The following is a 22721-nucleotide window of genomic DNA, read 5'->3' on the forward strand; positions in this document are numbered from 1 at the left end:
GAATCGAACCAGGGGGTCTGTAGTGACGCCTCAAGCACTGAGATGCAGTGCCTTAGACCGCTGCGCCACTCGGGAGCCCTAAATTCTGTTTAATCAGCTTCTTGAAATGCCACACCTGTCAGGTGGATGGATTATATTGGAAAAGGAGAAATGCTCACTAACAGGGATGTAAACACATTTGTGCACATAATTTGAGAGAAATAAGCTTTTTGTGAATATGGAACATTTCTGGGATCTTTTATTTGAGCTCATGAAACATGGGACCAACACTTTACATGTTGCATTTATATTTTTGCTCAGTATACATAAAAAGACAGGTGAAGTTGATTAATTGATTGATTCACCACAGTTTTATCTAAATGTTACCCACACAGTTTCCTGAGAGCATGTGTTATTGGTTTAGCTTGGCAGAGAACATGCTCTATGCCTGGCATGACATTCACACCTGCCGATTACAGGTCAGAGCACGCTCAAGGACAGGTATGATGGTTGCATCACGTGCAACAATTTCTTTGTCACATTTTGCAATTCACTATAACCTATTATGTCAATCCCCTAAAACGCTGTGCTTTATATAGGGTGACATGGTGACATTACAGGTATGGTATTATAAGTATACCATTAAGTATACCATTATAGGTATACATTATAGCTATTGAATCTGATATAACACTGAGGTTAATTACATGTTGAATGTACTTGTCTTACACAATGCAAACACAATTCAGACGTACATGTTTAATTGCAAAACAATAAGAACATATGTGAAATACATGTCATTTTAGTGGTCAGATAAAAACAGAATAGAAAAAGTAGAGTACAGTAACTGTCATATAATAGTCCCCTTTATACAGTGACACAGTTCATGGTGTCCTTCTGTTGTGGATAGGTCCAATTCTGTGAAGAGAGACAATATAGGATTGTGGTTGGATAACCTAGGGAAAATTACTGAGAACATGAAACATCCATGTGTAAAAGACAGTCCCATACAGTATATACAATAAATACAGTTACATACAACGCAAACATATATGGAATTATATTGAACAAAAATCCCCAGACATAAATACAGGCCAACTATAGATGGTGCATAGTGACATCATCATTACAGACAAACCTACCAAACTCAGAGCTCAAACCTCGGTTGACTTTCCAATGGCCACATTTTGAACCTGTGGGGGGAAAAAATTAAATAATAAACATCACTTCATGTGGTATAGCTTACCAGATCACGAAGGGGTGCATTTTCACTTAGCCTCCCATTGACATCAGTGCATGACTTTATTTTTGTATATTGTTATTTTTTGTAATATATATGCTTTATTCAAACAGTACAGAAGTGGATGGGAGATGCAAGGAGGTAAGGCGGGCCTGGTCTCCGGTGGGAAGGCATACCTGTGATAGCGGCAGCAGTGTTTCCACTATACCACTGGCTCTACAGTCGTGGTCAAAATTTTTGAGAATGACACAAATACTAATTTTCACAAAGTCTGCTGCCTCAGTTTTGATGATGGCAATTTGCATATAGAATGTCATGAAGAGTGATCAGATGAATTGCAATTAATTGCAAAGTCCCTCTTTGCCATGAAAATGAACTTAATCCCCCAAAAACATTTCCACTGCATTTCAGCCCTGCCACAAAAGGACCAGCTGCCATCATGTCAGTGATTATCTCGTTAACACAGGTGAGTGTTGACGAGGACAACGCTGGAGATCACTCGGTCATGCTGATTGAGTTAGAATAACAGACTGGAAGCTTTAAAAGGAGGGTGGTGCTTGAAATCGTTGTTCTTCCTCTATTAACCATGGTTTCCTGCAAGGAAACACGTGCCGTCATCATTGCTTTGCACAAAAAGGCTTTCACAGGCAAGGATATTGCTGCTAGTAAGATTGCACCTACATCAACCATTTATCGGATCATCAAGAACTTCAAGGAGAGAGGTTCAATTGTTGTGAAGAAGGCGTCAGGGCGATCAAGAAAGTCCAGCAAGCGCCAGGACCGTCTCCTAAAGCGCCAGGACCGTCTCCTAAATTTGATTCAGCTGTGGGATCGGGGCACCACCAGTGCAGAGCTTGCTCAGGAATGGCAGCAGGCAGGTGCGAGTGCAACTGCACTCACAGTGAGGCGAAAACTTTTGGAGGATGGCCTGGTGTCAAGAAGGGCAGCAAAGAAGTCACTTCTCTCCAGGAAAAACATCAGGGACAGACTGATATTCTGCAAAAGGTACAGGGATTGGACTGCTGAGGACTGGGGTAAAGTTATTTTCTCTGATGAATCCCCTTTCCGATTGTTTGGGGCATCCGGAAAACACCTTTCCCGGAGAAGACAAGGTGAGCGCTACCATCAGTCCTGTGTCATGCCAACAGTAAAGCATCCTGAGACCATTCATGTGTGGGGTTGCTTCTCAGCCAAGGGAGTGGGCTCACTCACAATTTTGCCTAAGAACACAGCCATGAATAAAGAATGGTACCAACACATCCTCCGAGATCAACTTCTCCCAACCATCCAAGAACAGTTTGGTGATGACCAATGCCTTTTCCAGCATGATGGAGCACCTTGCCATAAGGCAAAAGTGATAACTAAGTGGCACGGGGAACAAAACATCAACATTTTGCGTCCATGGCCAGGAAACTCCCCAGACCTTAATCCCATTGAGAACTTGTGGTCGATCCTCAAGAGGCGGGTGGACAAACGAAAACCCACAAATTCTGACTAACTCCAAGCATTGATTATGCAAGAATGGGCTGCCATCAGTCAGGATGTGGCCCAGAAGTTAATTGACAGCATGCCAGGGCGGATTGCAGAGGTCTTGAAAAAGAAGGGTCAACACTGCAAATATTGACTCTTTGCATAAACTGAATGTAATTGTCAATAAAAGCCTTTGACACTTATGGAATGCTTGTAATTATACTTCAGTATACCATAGTAACATCTGAAGCAGCGATACTTGTGTCATTCTCAAAACTTTTGACCACGACTGTACACCACCTCAATGCATGATTAAGTTACTATTTGATTTAGAATTCACCCTAATAGCATTATAATCCTGCGAAATTGTACTGCTCATGGTTAGTCTCAACCCACACCTTGGGTGGATCCTTAGTCATGGCTGGTGGTCTGGGTGGGAGCAAGGGCGAGATGGTTTTCTCTGTGGACCGGGTGGGACTCTTGGCCTTGTGGAGGTCGGCTTCGGGTCTGCGGGCTAGCACCTCCTTCAGGCTGACGACGGAGGCGCACACGGAGGAGGCGTCCTCCGCCTCTCCACCAATGGCGGAGTGACAGCTGCTGAAGCCGCTCACGCTCTCTCCCGAAGACTCTGAGCTGTTCACTGGAATAGGAAGGGGAAACCGTAAGACTTGTCCACATTCTAATCTGAAAGGAGTGCTGATTTAGGATCACGTCCCCCCTCTTATTCATTATGACTCAAAATCAAAACTGATCCAAGATCAGCACTCCTACATTACTCTGAGACGCTTAGTAAATATGGGCTCAGGGCTTTTCAATGACTGACCCTTTATACATTGTCTTTAGTTCAATCATAAATTAGAAAATAGATCCTCTGTCATATTAATAAAGCATTCCCAAACACAATTAGTTATCTGTCTGGCAGTGAGTCTCAAGTTTGGGAAAGCAAACTTTCACCATAGAAATTCACCTTTATAATAAAGCATTCCATGAATCATTGCATTTGCAGATGTATTGCTAATGTGATGAGTAAATTGGAAAGTCATAATTTAGGCTAATAACATAACTCAATCACTATTCGTAGAAAAGACCGTTCAATGCAGCGCGTAGTGGAGTAGGTCTAGGCTATATCAGATACTGTATGTTTATTTTCCTTTCTTTGCATGAAAATAATGTGGCCTTTTATAAACACATTTCATGCAATTTTTACCACACTTTAAATGACTGGAGACAGTAGAATATTTTTTAATACGACAAAAATTACAAGGTAGCCTACTCTGCTTCCGCTAACCTTATGGACAGTAGCCAGACAGAGCCGCAGCACAGAAAAATAAATGGAACACGTCTTCTCACTGGGCACAGACGTCAGTTCAACGTCTAGTTTTGAAAGTTGTCAACTTTCAAAAGGCACTCGCACATCTGAGCTATCTTTGTTGCAGGTGCATGGTAACAGTTGAATAAGATGAGAAAAAAGAAGAAACCCGCACACTGCTCTTGCTAGTATCACTGCTCTTTATTAAGCTTTATGTATCGGCCTTAAGGCCTTCGTCAGAGCTTTTGTGAGTGTTTTTAATTTGCACCCTCATGTAGACATTGCTCCACCCACATCCGTTCAATGCATCGAATGGGGTTGGAGTCGAGGGAAAATAACATGTGTTGCCAAATATAACAATGTGCATTTCAGTATTCTAATAAAGTGTGTACATAAAACGTATTAAACACGTCTGTAACACCACAATGAGGACATTGACCTATCAAGTAAGTGTTCATAAATCATTGGGTACAGTGCAAGAAAAAACGTCAAAGTAGGCTGACGTGGTGGCATTAGTTCATATTCACATTTAAAATATAACATGCATGGACATTTCATCATTAAGACCTTTTGGGAATAATGTCTGGAGAGTGAAAATCCCAAAACATTCTCTGTTGCTCAGAGTACTATTTATATCACCTCCCCTGTCTGATATCTTGACTTTCTCTATGCCACAAACTCTAAAAAGGTAGAAATCTCATGTTTTTGGTAATTAAAATGTACTGCAACTGGATAATCCCTGTCGTTTCTCCTGATTGAACTTTTTTGTTCACTAATTCTCTGTTTGAGAGAATGAGAGGTTTTACCTACATGACACAGCCCACATGGACATTTAATCATGTAGATAACATGGGAGGTGGAGCACGTAATAATGTCATTTATTTGGAACCATTTTCCTGTATGCGGGTGGCAGAAATATTCACACTTCATCATATTTTTGCACTGTGCTCAACCTCTGCATTTATAGCTACCATTTGGAAGAGGGCGTAAAAGAGCCTGACTCATTTTCTTTCGTGGCTTGAATGCAACATGAAATCAACAAAAAACATGACACCATGTTATTGGATTTACAGGGCCGGATTAATGCAGTGGTTTAGCGCGGCTGAAGTACCTGGGCCCAGGCCCGTTGGGGGTGGGGGGATTTTCGCACTCTCTCACCTACTGTCTCGACCTCTGAATGCTTGGCTATGAGATGTCAACTGACATTTATTTTTATTTTTTGGGGGTTTTTTTGGGGGGATGGATCAGCTTAATTTATATATATATATATATATATATATATTGTGATGTCACGAGAGGCTGTGTCCTGGAGGGACGTTACATCCCCCTGAGGTGGCTGCAAACCCAGACAGCTATGGCTCCATCTGCTGGTATGGTCGGGAACTCCACCCCTCTATGGCCAATCTTCCCACGCAGCTGAAACAAATGAGGGGCTGATGGGCTGGAGTTGGTTTGGAAGGGAAGAGACACGGTCTGTAGGGTGGGCTCGGGGAAGAAGAGAATTGTGTTATAATTTCGTTAGTTGCCGAAGACCTTTAATAAAAATCCTTGTTTTGGTTGAACCTGGACTCCTTGCACTACTTGGGCAACCCCGCTGGAAGCGGTAGCCTCTCGTGGCATCACAGATGGTGGAGAATACGGGCACGCTCAAGCGTTAATAGTGCATGTCAGAGGAGGATACCGAAGGTTTGATCACCCAGTTTTCCAAGTTGGCCGTAGGCTCCCCGCCCGACTGAAATGGAGGACATATTGAAAGCCCTTGTTGCTGGCCAGCAAGCCCAGATGCAAGCAAACGTGGCTCTCTTGGAGGAGCAAAAGAAAGCCAACCTTCTGAAGGCAGAGGAATTGCAGTTGCAGAGACAGAGGGTGGTCCAAAATACCCGCCCAATAAAGGCAAGTGACTTTATATCTAAGATGGGAGCTACCGATGACATTGAGGCATACCTGCATGCATTTGAGGCCACGGCCACTAGGGAAGCCTGGCCCAAGCAACAGTGGGTTGGTCTGTTAGCCCCCTTTCTAACCGGGGAAGCGCTGAATGCTGTCCGGGACCTGGGCCCTGACCAGGTTACTGACTATGATGCCCTGAAGTCTGAGATCCTCAGCAGATATGGACTCACAAAATTTGGTATGGCCCAGCGCTTTCACAGTTGGACCTTCCAACCAGACCAACCTCCTCGGGCGCAGATGCATGAACTTGTCCGAATCGCAAGGGAAATGGCTGGATCCGCAGAGGAATACAGCAGCGGCGGTGGTGGAGGCCGTTGTGGTGGATCGTTACCTACGCGCCCTGCCTTATGAGGCAAAACGGTTCATCAGTCAACAGGCCTTGACCACGGCTGATCTGACCGTGGAAGCTGTGGAAAAGTACCAGGCCACAGCGGAGATGCTGAATGCTTCCCGAAAAGACCCCAGGAGGGCGGCCCCACCACAAATGGGAAGGACCCGTCCAAAGGACCCCAAGGTCTCGAACCCAGCCACGTCAGGACTTATCCCGGCTCCAGGGGGAGCCAGAAACCAGGCGGGTCCAAGAAGAGTACACCAGGAGGGGGAAACTCGACAGTGTTACCGGTGTGGGGAGATGGGACATATCTCCTGGCAGTGTGGGAAACCAGCCGATGAACCTATGCCCACTGCGGAGTCCTCCAGCTCAGCACCCACACACCGGGTTGCCTCGCTCTTGGGAGTCGTAGATGGCGGCCCAGATCGACCCCCCCACCTGCCCGGTAACTGTGAATCACCATGATGTGGAGGCCTTACTGGATTCTGGTAGCCGGGCCACCCTGGTGCGTAAGGATTTGGTGGGCCCAACGTGTCTGACCCCCGGGAAAGTCCTCCCAGTTTCCTGTGTCCATGGGGACACCAGAGAATACCCCATTACTGAACTTACAATGACCAGCACACGGGGAACCATACACACGACGGCGGGGGGTGGTTGATTCCCTCCCCGTCCCTGTCCTAATTGGACGAGACTGCCCAGCCTTTTACCCACTCTGGAGAGAGTCTCAGGAGAGGATAACCCGAGTACCTCGGAAACGGAGAGGCAAGACTCATCCTGGGAAGGCTCCGGTGCAATCCTCCGAGTTACTCACTCCCGCCCGGGCTCTGATAGGGATGGCAGGTGCCCAGACCGACACAGAGACGGAGCTACAGAATCTGGACAAAGAACTGTCTGGTCTGAAGGGGACCGCTGAGAGGTATCGTTTGTTAAAGCAACAGTTAGACATGAAGACAGAAGAGTTAGATATCCTCCAGGCTAAACTCCAACAGAGCTCCTTCCCTAAGCAACAGGAGGAGCTGGAGAGGCTGCGCAGGACCATCGAGGAGTGTGAGGAGACCCTGCGCAGTAGTAAGGAGGTCCAGAAGAAGGCAGAGGAGAAGTACAAGGTGTTGGAGAACAAGATGAAGAATGCGGAGGCAGAGAGAGAGAAGGAACTGAAAGCTGCTCAACAGAAGCTAAACTCTGCTAAAACCAAGGCTGATGCGTTCAGTAAGAAACTCAAGGAGAGACAACAGGAGGCTGAGTCCCTGGTCCTAGAGGTGGAGGAGTTGAAGAGAGAGCAGGCTGGCAAGCACCACGGCAATGCGGACGCCCTCTCCCGGCGTGATGCCTTCTTCGCTGCCTTTACCCCGACGAGGACGTCGGTCCCGAGGAGGGGGATGTGTGATGTCACGAGAGGCTGTGTCCTGGAGGGACGTTACATCCCCCTGAGGTGGCTGCAAACCCAGACAGCTATGGCTCCATCTGCTGGTATGGTCGGGAACTCCACCCCTCTATGGCCAATCTTCCCACGCAGCTGAAACAAATGAGGAGCTGATGGGCTGGAGTTGGTTTTGAAGGGAAGAGACACGGTCTGGAGTGTGGGCTCGGGGAAGAAGAGAATTGTGTTATAATTTCGTTAGTTGCCGAAGACCTTTAATAAAATCCTTGTTTTGGTTGAACCTGGACTCCTTGCACTACTTGGGCAATCCCGCTGGAAGCGGTAGCCTCTCGTGGCATCACAATATATATATATATTTTTTTTTTTTGCTCCTGAACTTCTTCTACTCTCAACCTCTCCGATCATTTTCATGATGTCCATCCGGTTTGCTTCTATATGCCATATCTTTCTAACTGTGCTCTTTCCAAAAGCTCCCAACATACAACCTATATACTTATTATGGACACAGTATGCTTACATTATTAGCTATCTTTGTTATTATTTGTTGTTATTTGTTATTAGTCCCATCCTTCAACTCTATTCAATACCTCCCATCTATCTCTTAACACCATCCATATAGGATTTCTATTTGCCATATATATTTCAACCGTACTGTGATATTTTACAAAAGTTCTGAACCTTTCTATTCTCATTGCTTCTACAGATTGTGAATGAAAAATAAACATTTTTGCTAAAAGTATTATTATATTATTGATTGATTGACTATGACTTTTCAGATCACCCAGTAATGCTATCTGCAAGGTTAGTTCCAGGTAAATATTGCAATCCTTTAGCCATTCCTGGACCTGTGTCCAAAAACAAGCTACAAATGGACAGAACCAAAACAAATTATCTAATGATTCTGTCTCTTCACAGCAAAATCTGCAGAGCTGGGAAGATTGTATCCCCCATATAAATAACATTATATTGGTAGCAAGAATTGTATATAATAATTTAAATTGAAAGATTCTAATTTTTGAATCCGGTGTCGTTTTGCCTGTCAGTTCATAAACACTATGTCATGGGATCGGTACGTCAAAGATCTCTTCCCAACTATTTTGCAATCTATATGGGACGGCTGTCAATCCTTTGGTCCTTAAGTGAAACTGATATACTTTTTTATTTATCACAGTTTTCCTTAACCAATTATGTTCTTTAATGCAAGGCCAACAGACAAGTTCCTTACTTTCTCCCCCTTCCACTTTCCTCTTCCACTTTTGCGGTAAGGCTGCAATTATTTGGTTGTAATTTTGGGTAGAGCAGACATTTCCATATGTTTTTGTTAGCTGCATGTGCGACATAACTCCACCAGTCCTACCGATGATATCATTTACGAAGATTATACCTTTTTTAAACATTCTGTCAAAAAAATGGAGGTTTTTTGTCAATTAGTATATTTGAATTTAACCACAATATTTGTTGCATTATTTGTTCTGTCGTTTCTGGAGGATTAAATTGAAATTGCAACCAACTTTCTATGGCTTGTTTTAGAAATAGTGACATTTGGGAGATTATTTCCTTTTCAAATAACTGAAAGTGAGAGGTTGTAATCTGAATAAAGGGAAAAAGGCCTTTCTTGAACATTGGGTGAGACAATCTTACTAATTTGCTTGAGAACCAGTTCGGATTTAAGTATAACTTTTGGATGACTGAAGATTTTAGTGATAGGTCTAATGCTTTAATATTTAATAATTTCTGTCCTCTGAATTCATATTCATTATATAAATATGCTCTTTTAATTTTGTCTGGCTTGCCGTTCCAAATAAAATTGAATATTTTTTTCTCATATAATTTAAAAAACTGTTTGCTAGGCGTAGGCAAGACCATAAGCAAATAGGTAAACTGGGATAATACTAAAGAGTTAATCAGGGTGATTTTTCCACAAATTGACAGGTATTTTCCTTTCCATGGTAGTAAGATCTTATCTATTTTTGCTAACTTTCTATTAAAATTTATTGAAGTGAGACCATTTATTTCCTTTGGGATATGTATTCAGAGTATATTCACATCACCATCAGACCATTGTATTGGTAAACTACATGGTAATGTAAAAATTGTATTTTTTTGTGATCCAATACATAATATAGTACATTTGTCATAATTTGGTTGTAATCCAGAGAGGTTAGAAAATGTATCTAGATCCTCTATGAGGCTGTGGAGGGATTCTAGTTGTGGATCTAAAAGAAAACATGAATCATCTGCGTACAATGACACCTTTGTTTTTAAGCCCTGTATTTCTAATCCTCTGATATTATTATTGGATCTGATTTTAATAGCTAACATCTCGATGGCCACAATAAATAGATATGCCGATAGTGGACAACCTTGTTTCACTCCTCTTGACAGTTTAAAACTTTCTGAGAAATAGCCATTATTTACTATTTTACACCTAGGGTTACTATACATGATTTTGACCCATTTTATAAGAGATTCTCCAAAATTGAAATGCTCCAGGCATTTATATATAAACCCCAGTCGAACTTTATCAAATGCCTTTTTCGAAGTCTGCTATGAATAGCAGGCCTGGTTTCCCATATTTTCCATAGTGTTCTATTGTTTCCAATACTTGCCTTATATTATCTCCAATGTATCTTCCATGTAAAAAACCTGTCTGATTAGAATGAATAATATCCGACAATACCTTTTTAATTCTATGCGCTATACATTTTTGCTAGGATTTTTGCATCACAACACTGAAGTGTAAGGGGCCTCCAATTTTGTAAATGGACTGGATCTTTATATTTTCCACTTGTATCCTGTTTCAGTAATAATGAGATCAGACCTTCTTCTTGAGTGTCAGATAATCTACCATTTACATAGGAGTGGTTAAAACATGCTAATAACGGTCCTCTTAGTATATCAAAAAAGGTTTGGTATACCTCGACTGGTATGCCATCCAACCCTGGAGTTTTCCCGGACTTAAAGTCTTTAATTGCATCCAGAAGTTCCTCCTCTGTAATTTCACCTTCACATGAGTCTTTCTGTGTGGCTGTTAATTAGACATTATCAATAGAAAAAATATCTCTACAATTAGCTTCAGTTAGAGGAGATGGAGGAGACTGAAAAGAAAACATATGCTTAAAGTACTTTGTTTCTTCCTTCAAAATATCATTTGGTGAATTATGGGTGACTCCGTCAATTGTAACCAGTTTCATTAAGTTCTTTTTGGTAGCATTCCTATGTTGAAGATTAAAAAAGAATTTTGTGCATTTTTCCCCATATTCCATCCAGTTTGCTTTATTTTTATAATATATTACACTTGATCTTTCTTGAATAAGTTTCTCCATTTCTTTTTGTTTTTCCTCTAATTTATTCTGAGCCTCTATGTTACAGTTTTTATTGCCATCTATCTGTTCTGTTAGACTTTCTATTTCATTTCTTAGTATAAACTATTTTTGACCTACATTGCTTTCGTTTTTGAGATGAGTCCTGAATTGCATGGCCTCTAAAGGCACATTTAAAGGTGTCCCATACAATAAGGGGATTCGCTGTACCTATGTTATGTTGGAAAAAGTCAGTTATAAATTCCTTTGTTCTAATTATAAATAAATTATCATCCAATAGGCTTTGATTAAATTTCCAATATCCTCGCCCACGTGGAAATTCAGTAAGAGTAATGTATATGCCTATTATATGATGGTACGACTGCATTCTGTCCCCTATCAACACTTTTTTTACTTTTGGTGCCAACGAGAATGAGATAAGAAAGAAGTCAAGACGACTAGCTTGATTCAGTCTCCGCCATGTATATTTCACTAGATCAGTATATTTAAGCCTCCATATATCTACTAGTTCTAATGTATCCATGACATTCACAATTTCCTTAAGAGCATGTGGGTGATTGTTTGTGGTGTGATTTCCTTTTCGGTCCATTGAGCTATTTAAAACAGTATTATAATCCCCCACCATAATAATATTGTCTTGAGTTGCTTGCAGGCTTGATAATGTATTATATATATTGTCAAAGAATTGTGGATCATCATTATTTGGTCCGTAAAGGTTAATGAGCCATATCTGTTTATGGTCCAATAACATATTTAAAATAATCCATCTACCTTGCGTATCTATTTGGACAATTTGCACATTCGGATCGAAATTACTATTAATTAATATCATCACCCCTTTTGAATTTCTTTGCCCATGGGAGAAGTATATTCCCACCCCCATTATTTTTTCCACGCTACTTCATCTCGAATTGTTGAATGAGTTTCCTGTATACAATAGATATTATATTCCTTCTCTTTGAGCCATGTAAATATTGTTCTTCTTTTGTTATTATCAGCTAAGCCATTACAATTATAACTGGCTATACTTATTTCACCATACACCATAATGAGATACAAGTTTCAAGTCTATTTATCATTATATATGTTTGTAAATTTACCAATAAAAAATAGCGTAACGATTGAGTGTCCATATAGCTGTACCCTGATATTTGCATTGCTACGGAGTAACCCTTCAATTGTTCTCCACTAATTCCCACGCTAAAGCCCCTCCCCATCCCAAGTTGAGCCGTCATCCCAGTGATCAGCATCCCACCCACGTCCCTCCGTATCCCTAAGGCCCCGAGAGGCCAGGACCCATCCATCGAAAACAGCACACAGTGCCACCCACAAAACAGAAGCAGATTAACCGCCAAAAGCATTTCCAATGCTTTCACCTCTATATATATATATATATACAGTGGGGAAAAAAAGTATTTAGTCAGCCACCAATTCTGCATGTTCTCCCACTTAAAAAGATGAGAGAGGCCTGTAATTTTCATCATAGGTACACGTCAACTATGACAGACAAAATTAGGAAAGAAAATCCAGAAAATCACATTGTAGGATTTTTAATGAATTTATTTGCAAATTATGGTGGAAAATAAGTATTTGGTCAATAACAAAAGTTTCTCAATACTTTGTTATATACCATTTGTTGGCAATGACAAAGGTCAAACGTTTTCTGTAAGTCTTCACAAGGTTTTCACACACTGTTGCTGGTATTTTGGCCCATTCCTCCATGCAGATCTCCTCTAGAGCAGTGATGTTTTGGGGCTGTCGCTGGGCAACACAGACTTTCAACTCCTTCCAAAGATTTTCTATGGGGTTGAGATCTGGAGACTGGCTAGGCCACTCCAGGACCTTGAAATGCTTCTTACGAAGCCACTCCTTCGTTGCCCGGGCGGTGTGTTTGGGATCATTGTCATGCTGAAAGACCCAGCCACGTTTAATCTTCAATGCCCTTGCTGATGGAAGGAGGTTTTCACTCAAAATCTACATGGCCCCATTCATTCTTTCCTTTACACGGATCAGTCGTCCTGGTCCCTTTGCAGAAAAACAGCCCCAAAGCATGATGTTTCCACCCCCATGCTTCACAGTAGGTATGGTGTTCTTTGGATGCAACTCAGCATTCTTTGTCCTCCAAACACGATGAGTTGACTTTTTACCAAAAAGTTATATTTTGGTTTAATCTGACCATATGACATTCTCCCAATCCTCTTCTGGATCATCCAAATGCACTCTAGCAAACTTCAGACGGGCCTGGACATGTACTGGCTTAAGCAGGGGGACACGTCTGGCACTGCAGGATTTGAGTCCCTGGCGGCGTAGTGTGTTACTGATGGTAGGCTTTGTTACTTTGGTCCCAGCTCTCTGCAGGTCATTCACTAGGTCCCCCCGTGTGGTTCTGGGATTTTTGCTCACCGTTCTTGTGATCATTTTGACCCCACGGGGTGAGATCTTGCGTGGAGCCCCAGATCAAGGGAGATTATCAGTGGTCTTGTATGTCTTCCATTTCCTAATAATTGCTCCCACAGTTGATTTCTTCAAACCAAGCTGCTTACCTATTGCAGATTCAGTCTTCCCAGCCTGGTGCAGGTCTACAATTTTGTTTCTGGTGTCCTTTGACAGCTCTTTAGTCTTGGCCATAGTGGAGTTTGGAGTGTGACTGTTTGAGGTTGTGGACAGGTGTCTTTTATACTGATAACAAGTTCAAACAGGTGCCATTAATACAGGTAACGAGTGGAGGACAGAGGAGCCTCTTAAAGAAGAAGTTACAGGTCTGTGAGAGCCAGAAATCTTGCTTGTTTGTAGGTGACCAAATACTTATTTTCCACCATAATTTGCAAATAAATTCATAAAAAATCCTACAATGTGATTTTCTGGATTTTTTCCCCTCAATTTGTCTGTCATAGTTGACATGTACCTATGATGAAAATTGAAGGCCTCTCTCATCTTTTTAAGTGGGAGAACTTGCACAATTGGTGGCTGACTAAATACTTTTTTTCCCCACTGTATATATATATATATATATATAACTATTTTTTTTTAAATTATGCATATCCAATTTTCCATCATTATCAATTAATATGCGTAATAATGTCGGCAGTTCACGCATAGGATTCTAACATATAACCCGGATTGCCATTGTATTACATTTAATTCATTGACAAGCAATTATTATCCTAGCAAATAATTCCAGTGGTCCATCCCATACCCTCCCCCCCAACATCCCCACCCCCCCACAACAGATGCCAGACAAGCACACACGCACATACTCACATACTCCAAAACACTTAACCCCCCTCCTCCACAATCCACCATAAAATCAGATACTCAACGGCTGTTATATCCCAGAGCCCAACTCGAGAAATAACTTGATCTACGAGTGCACATACAGTTAAAGCTGATTGAGAAAGCATGCAGATTGAGCAGAAATTGATAACAATGTGAGATTTGATTAATCTACTTAATCTATGTCAAGTCCTAGGTGATGGAGATCAGATCCACCCTCTTCACCTGAGACATAAACACTCTGATCCCCTGTTGTAACCATTTTCCCAAGCATCTCCATGCGGTCAGACCTTTGATTATTTTGTGCCACCTGGGCCACAATGATAAACCCCCTCTCTGATTGTCCGAGTGTGACCCCCTCCCCATGGGTTACTGCAGCCAGTGTTGCCAGCACTGCCACTACCTGGGTGGGCGTACCCCACCGGAATCCCCACCGGCTAGGTAAAAGGTCGTCAAGGTTCTCATTAGCAGCTTTGAGAATTTCCTTGTATATTATGCTCTCCCATCAGGGGGCTCTGGCTTTTAGGACCAACCCTGCCAGGCAGGCTCAGAATCTTGAGGGGGCGGTGCTGCTCAAGTAGGTCTCTGACCGCATTTATTTCTCTGTTTAGGCTGCATATTCACAGCAGGTCCATAAAATAGATGGGAACTTCTCTTTGGTGTATGGGTCGCTCAGGTGGGTGTCCAGGTTATAGGGTTAGGGATCTTTCCATCATGATAGGACAATGAATAATTAGATTAGATGTATACTATATTTAAAAATGTATATCCCTCATCTACACAAAATTGAAAGCTCTCTCTCTCACTACCCCTGCTCATAGACCCCCGGTCGGCTCTGGGATATGCAACCATTTCCCCTCTCACTCACTTAACGCCGCACCTTTTCAAACACAAAAATGCACACCACATGGTTGACTGCGGAAGAAATGGGCTGAGCGTGCAAACGCACCCGCATCCACATCTGCCGCAAGGGGGAAAGGACGCCAGAGAGAACACAGGACCAACCACAACAACCATCCGCCAAAACAACAACCTCCCGCCAAAAAAGCCATGTTCTAATTATTTGTATTTAAAGATGTATTATTCTGCTTGTTATATCGTTTTATCGTTTTGTAAAATACTATACTTACTATAAATGTTATTTAATATTACAATCCCTATCATTGCTAGTATCAGGTGCTCCAATATTTGACTCCTCTATTACAACTTTTAGAATAGCCATGGAGTAGTCTTTGTGTCTCTGAACATTTGGTTGTCAATATATAATTTATCCACCACTAGTGCAACACGTTTCCCTTTTAATCCGTTTTCCTTGAAGATTGGATACAGAACTTTGCGCCTTTCTACAATCTCCCTCGGGAACTGATCATTCATGCCTATTTTCGTGCCAGCAAGTCTTTTTCCTAGGCTTTTCACCATAGCTTTATCCTTAAAAAAGCAAATTTGGCAACGATTGGGCGCTCATATTTCTGTCCTCTTTTTCCGAAACGATGTACACGTTCAAGTTGGATTTTATCGACAGCCTCGAGTGGGATTTGTAGCGCTGTATGCAGGAAGTCCTTCATAATATTCTCTGTTATTTCTCCCTCCTTTTCCTGAATACCCGTAAGTACTAGATTTTCCCTCATCAATCTATTTTGGATGTCTAGTAAGGCTTCTCTCAGAAGATTGTTCTCCTTTTTTAGTTCCCTAACGTCCATTTCCATTTTAGAGACTGTCACTTTTATTTCTTTGATTTCTTTCTCCATTACCAAAGCTTTTTCGTCACTCATTTGAAGACTCGCTTTCAACTCTTTTACGTCTTTACTGACCAATTCTAGTATGCCCAATTTGTCATTTATCGACTTCAACAGGTCGCTTTCCACACTTACCATACCCAGTGGTGAAAAGCATATATCATCTGTATCAGTCGATGAGTCGCGTTTCCTTTTGGGGATCGGCTCTCCACGCTTGTCTTCAGTCATGTTTGGGTGTTGCTTGTTGTTGTAATATTTGTCTATATATTTCTCTAGCCTTATGATCTTATTTCTGTTATTATCCAGATTGAATTATATTAACTGCGAATATATGAAATGCTAATATTTAGTCTAACTTACTGATTTTGAATATTGTGTTTTTATCTTGAGGTGTTTTGTACCGATTTCTATTCAATACGCCATCTTGTCTATTATTCTTACTGGTACATGATCTTAAAATTGCCAACTGACATTTACTCCTGAGGTGGTGACCTGTTGCACCCTCTATAATCACTATGATTATTATTTGACCCTGCTGGTCATCTATGAACGCTTGAACATCTTGAAGAATGATCTCGCTTAATGGCCATGTACTCTTATAATGTCCACCAGCACAGCCAGAAGAGGACTGGCCACCTAGGTTCCTGCCTTTGGGTTTTAGGCTGGGTTTCTGTATAAGCACTTTGTGGCATCTGCTGATGTAAAAGGGACTCTATAAATACATTTGATTGGAATTTTATTGATTTGTTTACAGGAAATTATAGTGTGATGGGAGGGTGGGGAAGGGGTGGCTACAAAAAAAAAAATATCAGGCCCTGTGGATTTAGGTAAAATGTTTGTGGGAAAAAAAGACTAAATTCCCTTACGTTGATGACTTTTGGCAAATCCAATCAGATTTTCACATTGATTCAATGTCATCAGATATCATTTTTGGGTTGAAATTATGTGGAAACAACGTTCATTCAACCAGTTTTTGCCTAGTGGGTTGTGCTCATGATTTATTCTATGCTGTAAATGATCCCATGTCAGTTTTTGATTCCCAAATGGTGGGTTGGGCTTGGGACCAAATGGTGGGTCATCATGGCTGCTTCATTTTGGGCTGTGGTATGACAGAGTCCTCTCTAGAAACAGAAAACTCTCCCTCAATTTTTTGGGTCACAGGAAAATCCCCACAATTTTTGGAGGGTGGGTCACTCATAGCACAAACATTTCTGAGAACCACCTAGCCTCTTTCAACAGCAGCTGTGTCTTATGACAAATAGGAATCATAGGAAGAAAGTCTGACCCTGTAAACAGTATTTGGACAAGGAGACAGCAATTCATGCTTTGGATTTGTGTACCTGGCTGCTATCTAAACCAAATGCTAACTTTTTAGTCGATATCCCCCCAAATTAGCATGTTTTAGTGTATATTCCCCCAATTAGCATGTTTAAGTGTATATTCCCCAAATTAGCTACCCTTCTCATTATAGCCACTCACTCAGTAGATTCTGACTCCTGCTCTCCTGGTCCATGTCATCCTCTTCCAGGACCCCAGGGGGTGCGGAGTACCCCCCGTGACCCCCTGCCCCCCTCCGCTTCGGGCCACAAAGGTTCCCACCCACGGCAGACGACAGGGACCCTCTCCCCGAGGACGAAGAGGAGTGGCTGCCGGAAGACGACGAACAGCTCCCCGAGCCAATGGAGTTAGGCCGCAGCACAGGAAACCTGCCCTGCAAGCCAGACGTTCCCGAGGAGGCCAACGCCTTGGATTCTGGGAGGGCCAGATGAAATCAAATTGTATAAAATGGGACATGAATGAGACAAAAAGAGAAATTCCAAAGGAGGATCAACAAGGACCTCAGAAAAACATATTTATTATGGTGTTCATTTATTACTAAGAAGAACCATTCCAATTATAGTCTAATTGAAATATTATATTATTATATGGCTGTGTACCTCTTCCCATCAGAGTACAATTGACTGCCCTGTCGTTGATGGCCGCATCGCTAGGCTGGATGTCCATGAAGGGCTTGTTCCCGATACCCATGAACACCCTCTCCTGCATACGAATCTCTAGAATTGAGCAAACAAAATAAAGTTTCAACAGTGACCTATTTTGAGAGATGAGCTGGCAGAGATCAACTTTTCTTGGAGCAAGGCACAACATATTACCATGGACAGAATTTAGCTAGTAAGTAATTTACCTATAAAAGGGAGGAACACAATAACAAAACTCAAACATTGACCCAAGAAATACTATGGCTGAGTGGCACAGTGGTCTAAGGCACTGCATCGCAGTGCTAACTGTGGCACTAGAGAATCTGGTTCGAATCCAGGCTCTGTCGCAGCCGGCCGCGACCGGGAGACTCATGGGCGGCGCACAATTGGTCCAGGGTAGGGGAGGGAATGGCCGGCAGGGATATAGCTCAGTTGATAGAGCATGGCGTTTGCAACGCCAGGGTTGTGGGTTTGAGTCCCACGGGGGGCCAGTATAAAAAAATATATATATGTAATCACTAACTGTAAGTCGCTCTGGATAAGAGCGTCTGCTAAATGACTAAAATTTAAATGTAAATGTACTAGTCTCATTGCAAGATGTGTGTTTGAACAGTACGTCAGGTAGAGTACTTTAATTTACAACTTTGTTGCAAGAGCTTCCCGTCAAGACCCTCTCTGCTTCTACTTAAAATCCAGGTTAATAGTACTGGCAAGGCGAGCTGTATGCCAGTAGCCTGAAATTGTTTATTTTCCTTGCCTCTATTCCTTCACGACCACTTGACCACATGTCAGGCCAAGTGTTGGGTTGGTTTACATAACATTGCACTCACCCATCAATTCCATTCAGATCAGAGGGAATGGGGGAAAGAGAATGACATACTACATATCTGCGAGAAACCAATACAACCTACAGGTGTAGGATCTTAATTTGATCACTCTTTTGTTGCTTAAAATGTTTCTGCACCACATGATTGAGATTCATGATTTACATAAATTCACTGAAAACATGCATTAACACACGGTTATATTAACAGTATTGCACTTTTCATGTAACCTAATTTTGGCCAGCTAATAGCCTAACCAACGATCAAGCAACATTATGGACAAAACGTTCAAATCCTGTTGCTGCAGGATTATTTTGCAGTGACAATAGAGGTCAAATTAAGATCCAACATCTGTACTACTACTAGATAAAATACTTCTGGCACATAAATGTATGACATATTTATATTGTTCTGTTTAGCTGTGTCTGAAAATGTTACTACAGGTGTAGGATCTTATCGTGACCAGTTATTGCAGCAAAATCATCCTGCAGAAACAGGATTTTATCATTTAGTCCATAATGTTGCTTGATTGGTGGTAAGGCTATTAGCTGGCCAAAATTAGGCTATGTGTGTTATTGCGTTTTTTCAGTGCATTTATGTGAATCATGAATCTGCATTTCCTTTGGTACAGGAACATTCTCAGTAACTAACGAGTGATCCAATTAAGATCCTACATCTGTAACTTTAAAATCGTTGCTTCCTCCGTCCTTCTTTCCTCAATTCCTAATTGACGTTTAGTCATGTTTTCCGACACAGACCAGATCACCTGAGGACACTTTCTGGTGATTCTGAGAGACCTGATTGGCTGGGTGACCTCTAACCTCTGTTGTGTACAGCCTGCTCCCAGAGGATGCGCTTAAGGTCTTTAGTCCAGGCCTCCTTCACTTCCCTGTTCCTGGCCTGCAGCGTGTACGTGTCATGGGACTTCCTCCTTCGGAACCAGATCTCAAAGCACAGCCCGCTGTCCCCTGAGTTATGGGTCATCCCAATGTCAGAGGTCTGTCAAAATAGACAACATGGCCTTTACCTAAATACAACTTGTACAGCTTATGAAGTCTTCATAAATGTTATAAAGCCTACAAATATCTATACTTTATGGATATTACTCTGCACAAATTCTTCTAAATTTTTGCTAAGAAAGTAATCACCCTAGACTACGTGTCAAACTCATTCCACGGAGGGCCGAGTGTCTGCAGGTTTTCGGTCTTCCCTTGTACCTGATTGATTAATTAAGGTCACTAATTAGTAAAGCACTCCCCTCACCTGGTTGTCTAGGTCTTAATTGAAAGGAAAAACCAAAAACCCGCAGACACTAGGCCCTCCATGGAATGAGTTTGAAACCCTTGCCCTAGACAGACGAGGTCATCTGCAGTTTCCTTCTCCATTTTAAAGTAGGGTATGTGTTAATGTATCATATACAGTTTTGCTAAGCAATAGAGGAAGTGAAACTTTAGGAGTGTAGCTAGCTCAAATGGGAAATTCCATATAATGCTCTCTCATGTCACATAAGGCCTCCACAAGGCCTTTTATAAACTTAAACATTTGTTTAATTGAAATCCAAGGGAAGTAGCTTCAGCTAAAGTTTCATATTGGGGTATATTGTGCTGTGTTTTGTACAGACTGTCTGCATACCTTAAATGACTGTTTGTAGACATAAGTGTCGTTGCCCACATCAGTCCACTTGGTCTTGCTGAAGAGGATGAGGTCCTGGAAGAGGAAGATGTGGCGGAAACATTTCTTCTTCCTGAAGGACACCAGGAACTCGTCCTGACGAATCAGCTGCCCCTGCTCCTTCAGGTTGACCTAGAGACAAAGAGAGATAACATTGGAGGCGGGCTGTATTCTGTCAGGATGCTTCTGTAGTAAGATAAACAATTTTTAGTACCTTGACATTTGACATTATACTGTATTCACCCGCTGATAGGAACAAACTAACATGTTTTTTAGGTTCCGAACAACCTCACGAATGTGGTAGATAGCTATTTGGGTCAAGTGAGTAAATCATTTTGCCAAAGTGAGTCACCTGAAAAAAAGTTTGAAGACCCCTGCACTATACTGTATGACCGCAAGGTCAGTTGCCAATGCACAGTAGATCAGAGCCAAGTGGTGCCTTGAACTTCAGAGATGACAAGAGTTATGGACAGAGTGCGGTCAACTGCATGGGCAGTATACAGGTCTAAAAAAGTGAAAGGCTTAAACAAGCTTGTTATCTTACAAAAAATAAAGCAACCAAACCACCTCACAAACTCGTTATCTCTCTCAGAACGATCTTCTTGACCCTAACCAATCAGGCTTCAAGACAGGTCACTCAACCGAGACTGCTCTTCTCTGTGTCACAGAGGCGCTCCGCACTGCCAAAGCTGACTGTCTCTCTGGCAGATATCTCAGCTTGGATGTCGGCCCAACCCCTAAAGCTCAACCTCGACAAGACGGAGCTGCTCTTCCTCCCGGGAAGGCCTGCCCGCTCATAGACCGCTCTATCACGGTTGACAACTCCACAGTGTCACCCTCCCAGAGTGCCAATAACCTTGGCATGACCCTGGACAAAACCCTGTCTTTCTCTGCAAACATCAAAGGAGTGACTCACTCCTACAGGTTGATGCTCTACAGCATCTGTAGAGTACGACCCTACCTCACACAGGAAGCGGCGCAGGTCCTAATCCAGGCACTTATCATCTCCCGTCTGGACTACTGCAACTCGCTGTTGGCTGGGCTCCCCGCTTGTGCCATCAAACCCCTGCAACTTATCCAGAACGCTGCAGCCCGCCTGGTTTTCAACCTTCCCAAGTTCTCCCATGTCACCCCGCTCCTCCGCACACTCCACTGGCTTCCAGGCGAAGCTCAAATCCACTACAAAACCATGGTGCTTGCCTACGGAGCAGCAAGAGGAACTGCCCCTCCCTACCTTCAGGCTATGCTCAAACCCTACATCCCAACCAGAGGACTACTTCTGCCACCTATGGTCTCTTGGCCCTCCCACCCCTACGGGAGGCCAGCTCTTGCTCAGCCCAGTCCAAGCTCTTCTCTGTCCTGGTACCCCAATGGTGGAACCAGCTTCCCACTGAAGCGAGGACAGCAGAGTCCCTGCCCATTTTCCGAAAGCACCTGAAACCCTACCTTTCGCCCCCGCCTTTCGAGCTCTGACTTTGCTGATAACTACTTTATTGAGGAAAAATGTACTTACTATGCATGTGATATGTGGTTTTCTCACCTAGCTTTCTTAAGATGAATGCACTAACTGTAAGTCGCTCTGGATAAGAGCGTCTCCTAAATTACTAACATGTCAAATGTAAATGTGGTTTACAGTATAGGCTACAGGTAGTTATTTGGGTCATGTTGGTAAATCATATTTCCAATGTGGGTCTTCTGAAAGAAAGTTTGAAAATCACTGACATAGACAACCAGTAGCCCATACACAAACATCCATAGAAATGTTGCTTTGATGTTATGTCTTATTACAAACACTGAATAAATCAAACTCAACATTCCTCTGCTTTCTATTCCACTCCCTCTCATTCCATCCTCTGAATAAAATCTATACTCTGTTACGTTTCAATATTACACCCATGGTGAGATAATATTGGATAAAGATGTTGCTTTTGTATGTCTTGTCACAAATAAACCAGGATGGGTGCTAGAACATTGGTAGTGGATGAAGTGTGTTCCCTGGGCCACAATGCAGTCCAGTCTTGTCCTGCCCAGTCATCTCCTCTACGCTCAGATGACCCCATACCCCACCCATCCCCACATCCCCAAATCCCTACTCCGGTAAACTCAGAGAGAAGAGGATGTGTAAGAACGTAATGTTTAGATAGGGACATATAAGGAATATAGATAGAGTTTCTGTCTCTGCTTGCTCTTTAGGGTCTATCCCAGGTTACTGTAAAAGCACGTGACAACTGCCAATAACCCCTCTAAAAAGGGAT

The 22721-nt window shown here is 42.4% G+C and overlaps 1 protein-coding gene across 1 annotated transcript in view; it reads right to left on the bottom strand.

Annotated features, from left to right (window-relative positions):
• Positions 1-234: 234 nt before the first annotated feature.
• LOC121575532 (uncharacterized protein KIAA1755-like) overlaps positions 235-22721 on the bottom strand; it is a 65734-nt gene continuing 43247 nt past the window's right edge. The window contains exons 18-24 of the mRNA XM_041888693.2: positions 20428-20598; positions 19617-19794; positions 17930-18046; positions 17472-17744; positions 3088-3329; positions 1122-1172; positions 235-897 (exon numbers count right to left, since the gene is read on the bottom strand). Coding sequence (XP_041744627.2) covers positions 1134-1172; positions 3088-3329; positions 17472-17744; positions 17930-18046; positions 19617-19794; positions 20428-20598 — 1020 coding nt within the window. The 3' untranslated portion in view covers positions 235-897; positions 1122-1133. The remainder of the gene's footprint in view (positions 898-1121; positions 1173-3087; positions 3330-17471; positions 17745-17929; positions 18047-19616; positions 19795-20427; positions 20599-22721) is intronic.

The sequence above is a fragment of the Coregonus clupeaformis genome, chromosome 10, assembly GCF_020615455.1.
Source record: "Coregonus clupeaformis isolate EN_2021a chromosome 10, ASM2061545v1, whole genome shotgun sequence".
Lineage (NCBI taxonomy): Eukaryota > Metazoa > Chordata > Actinopteri > Salmoniformes > Salmonidae > Coregonus > Coregonus clupeaformis.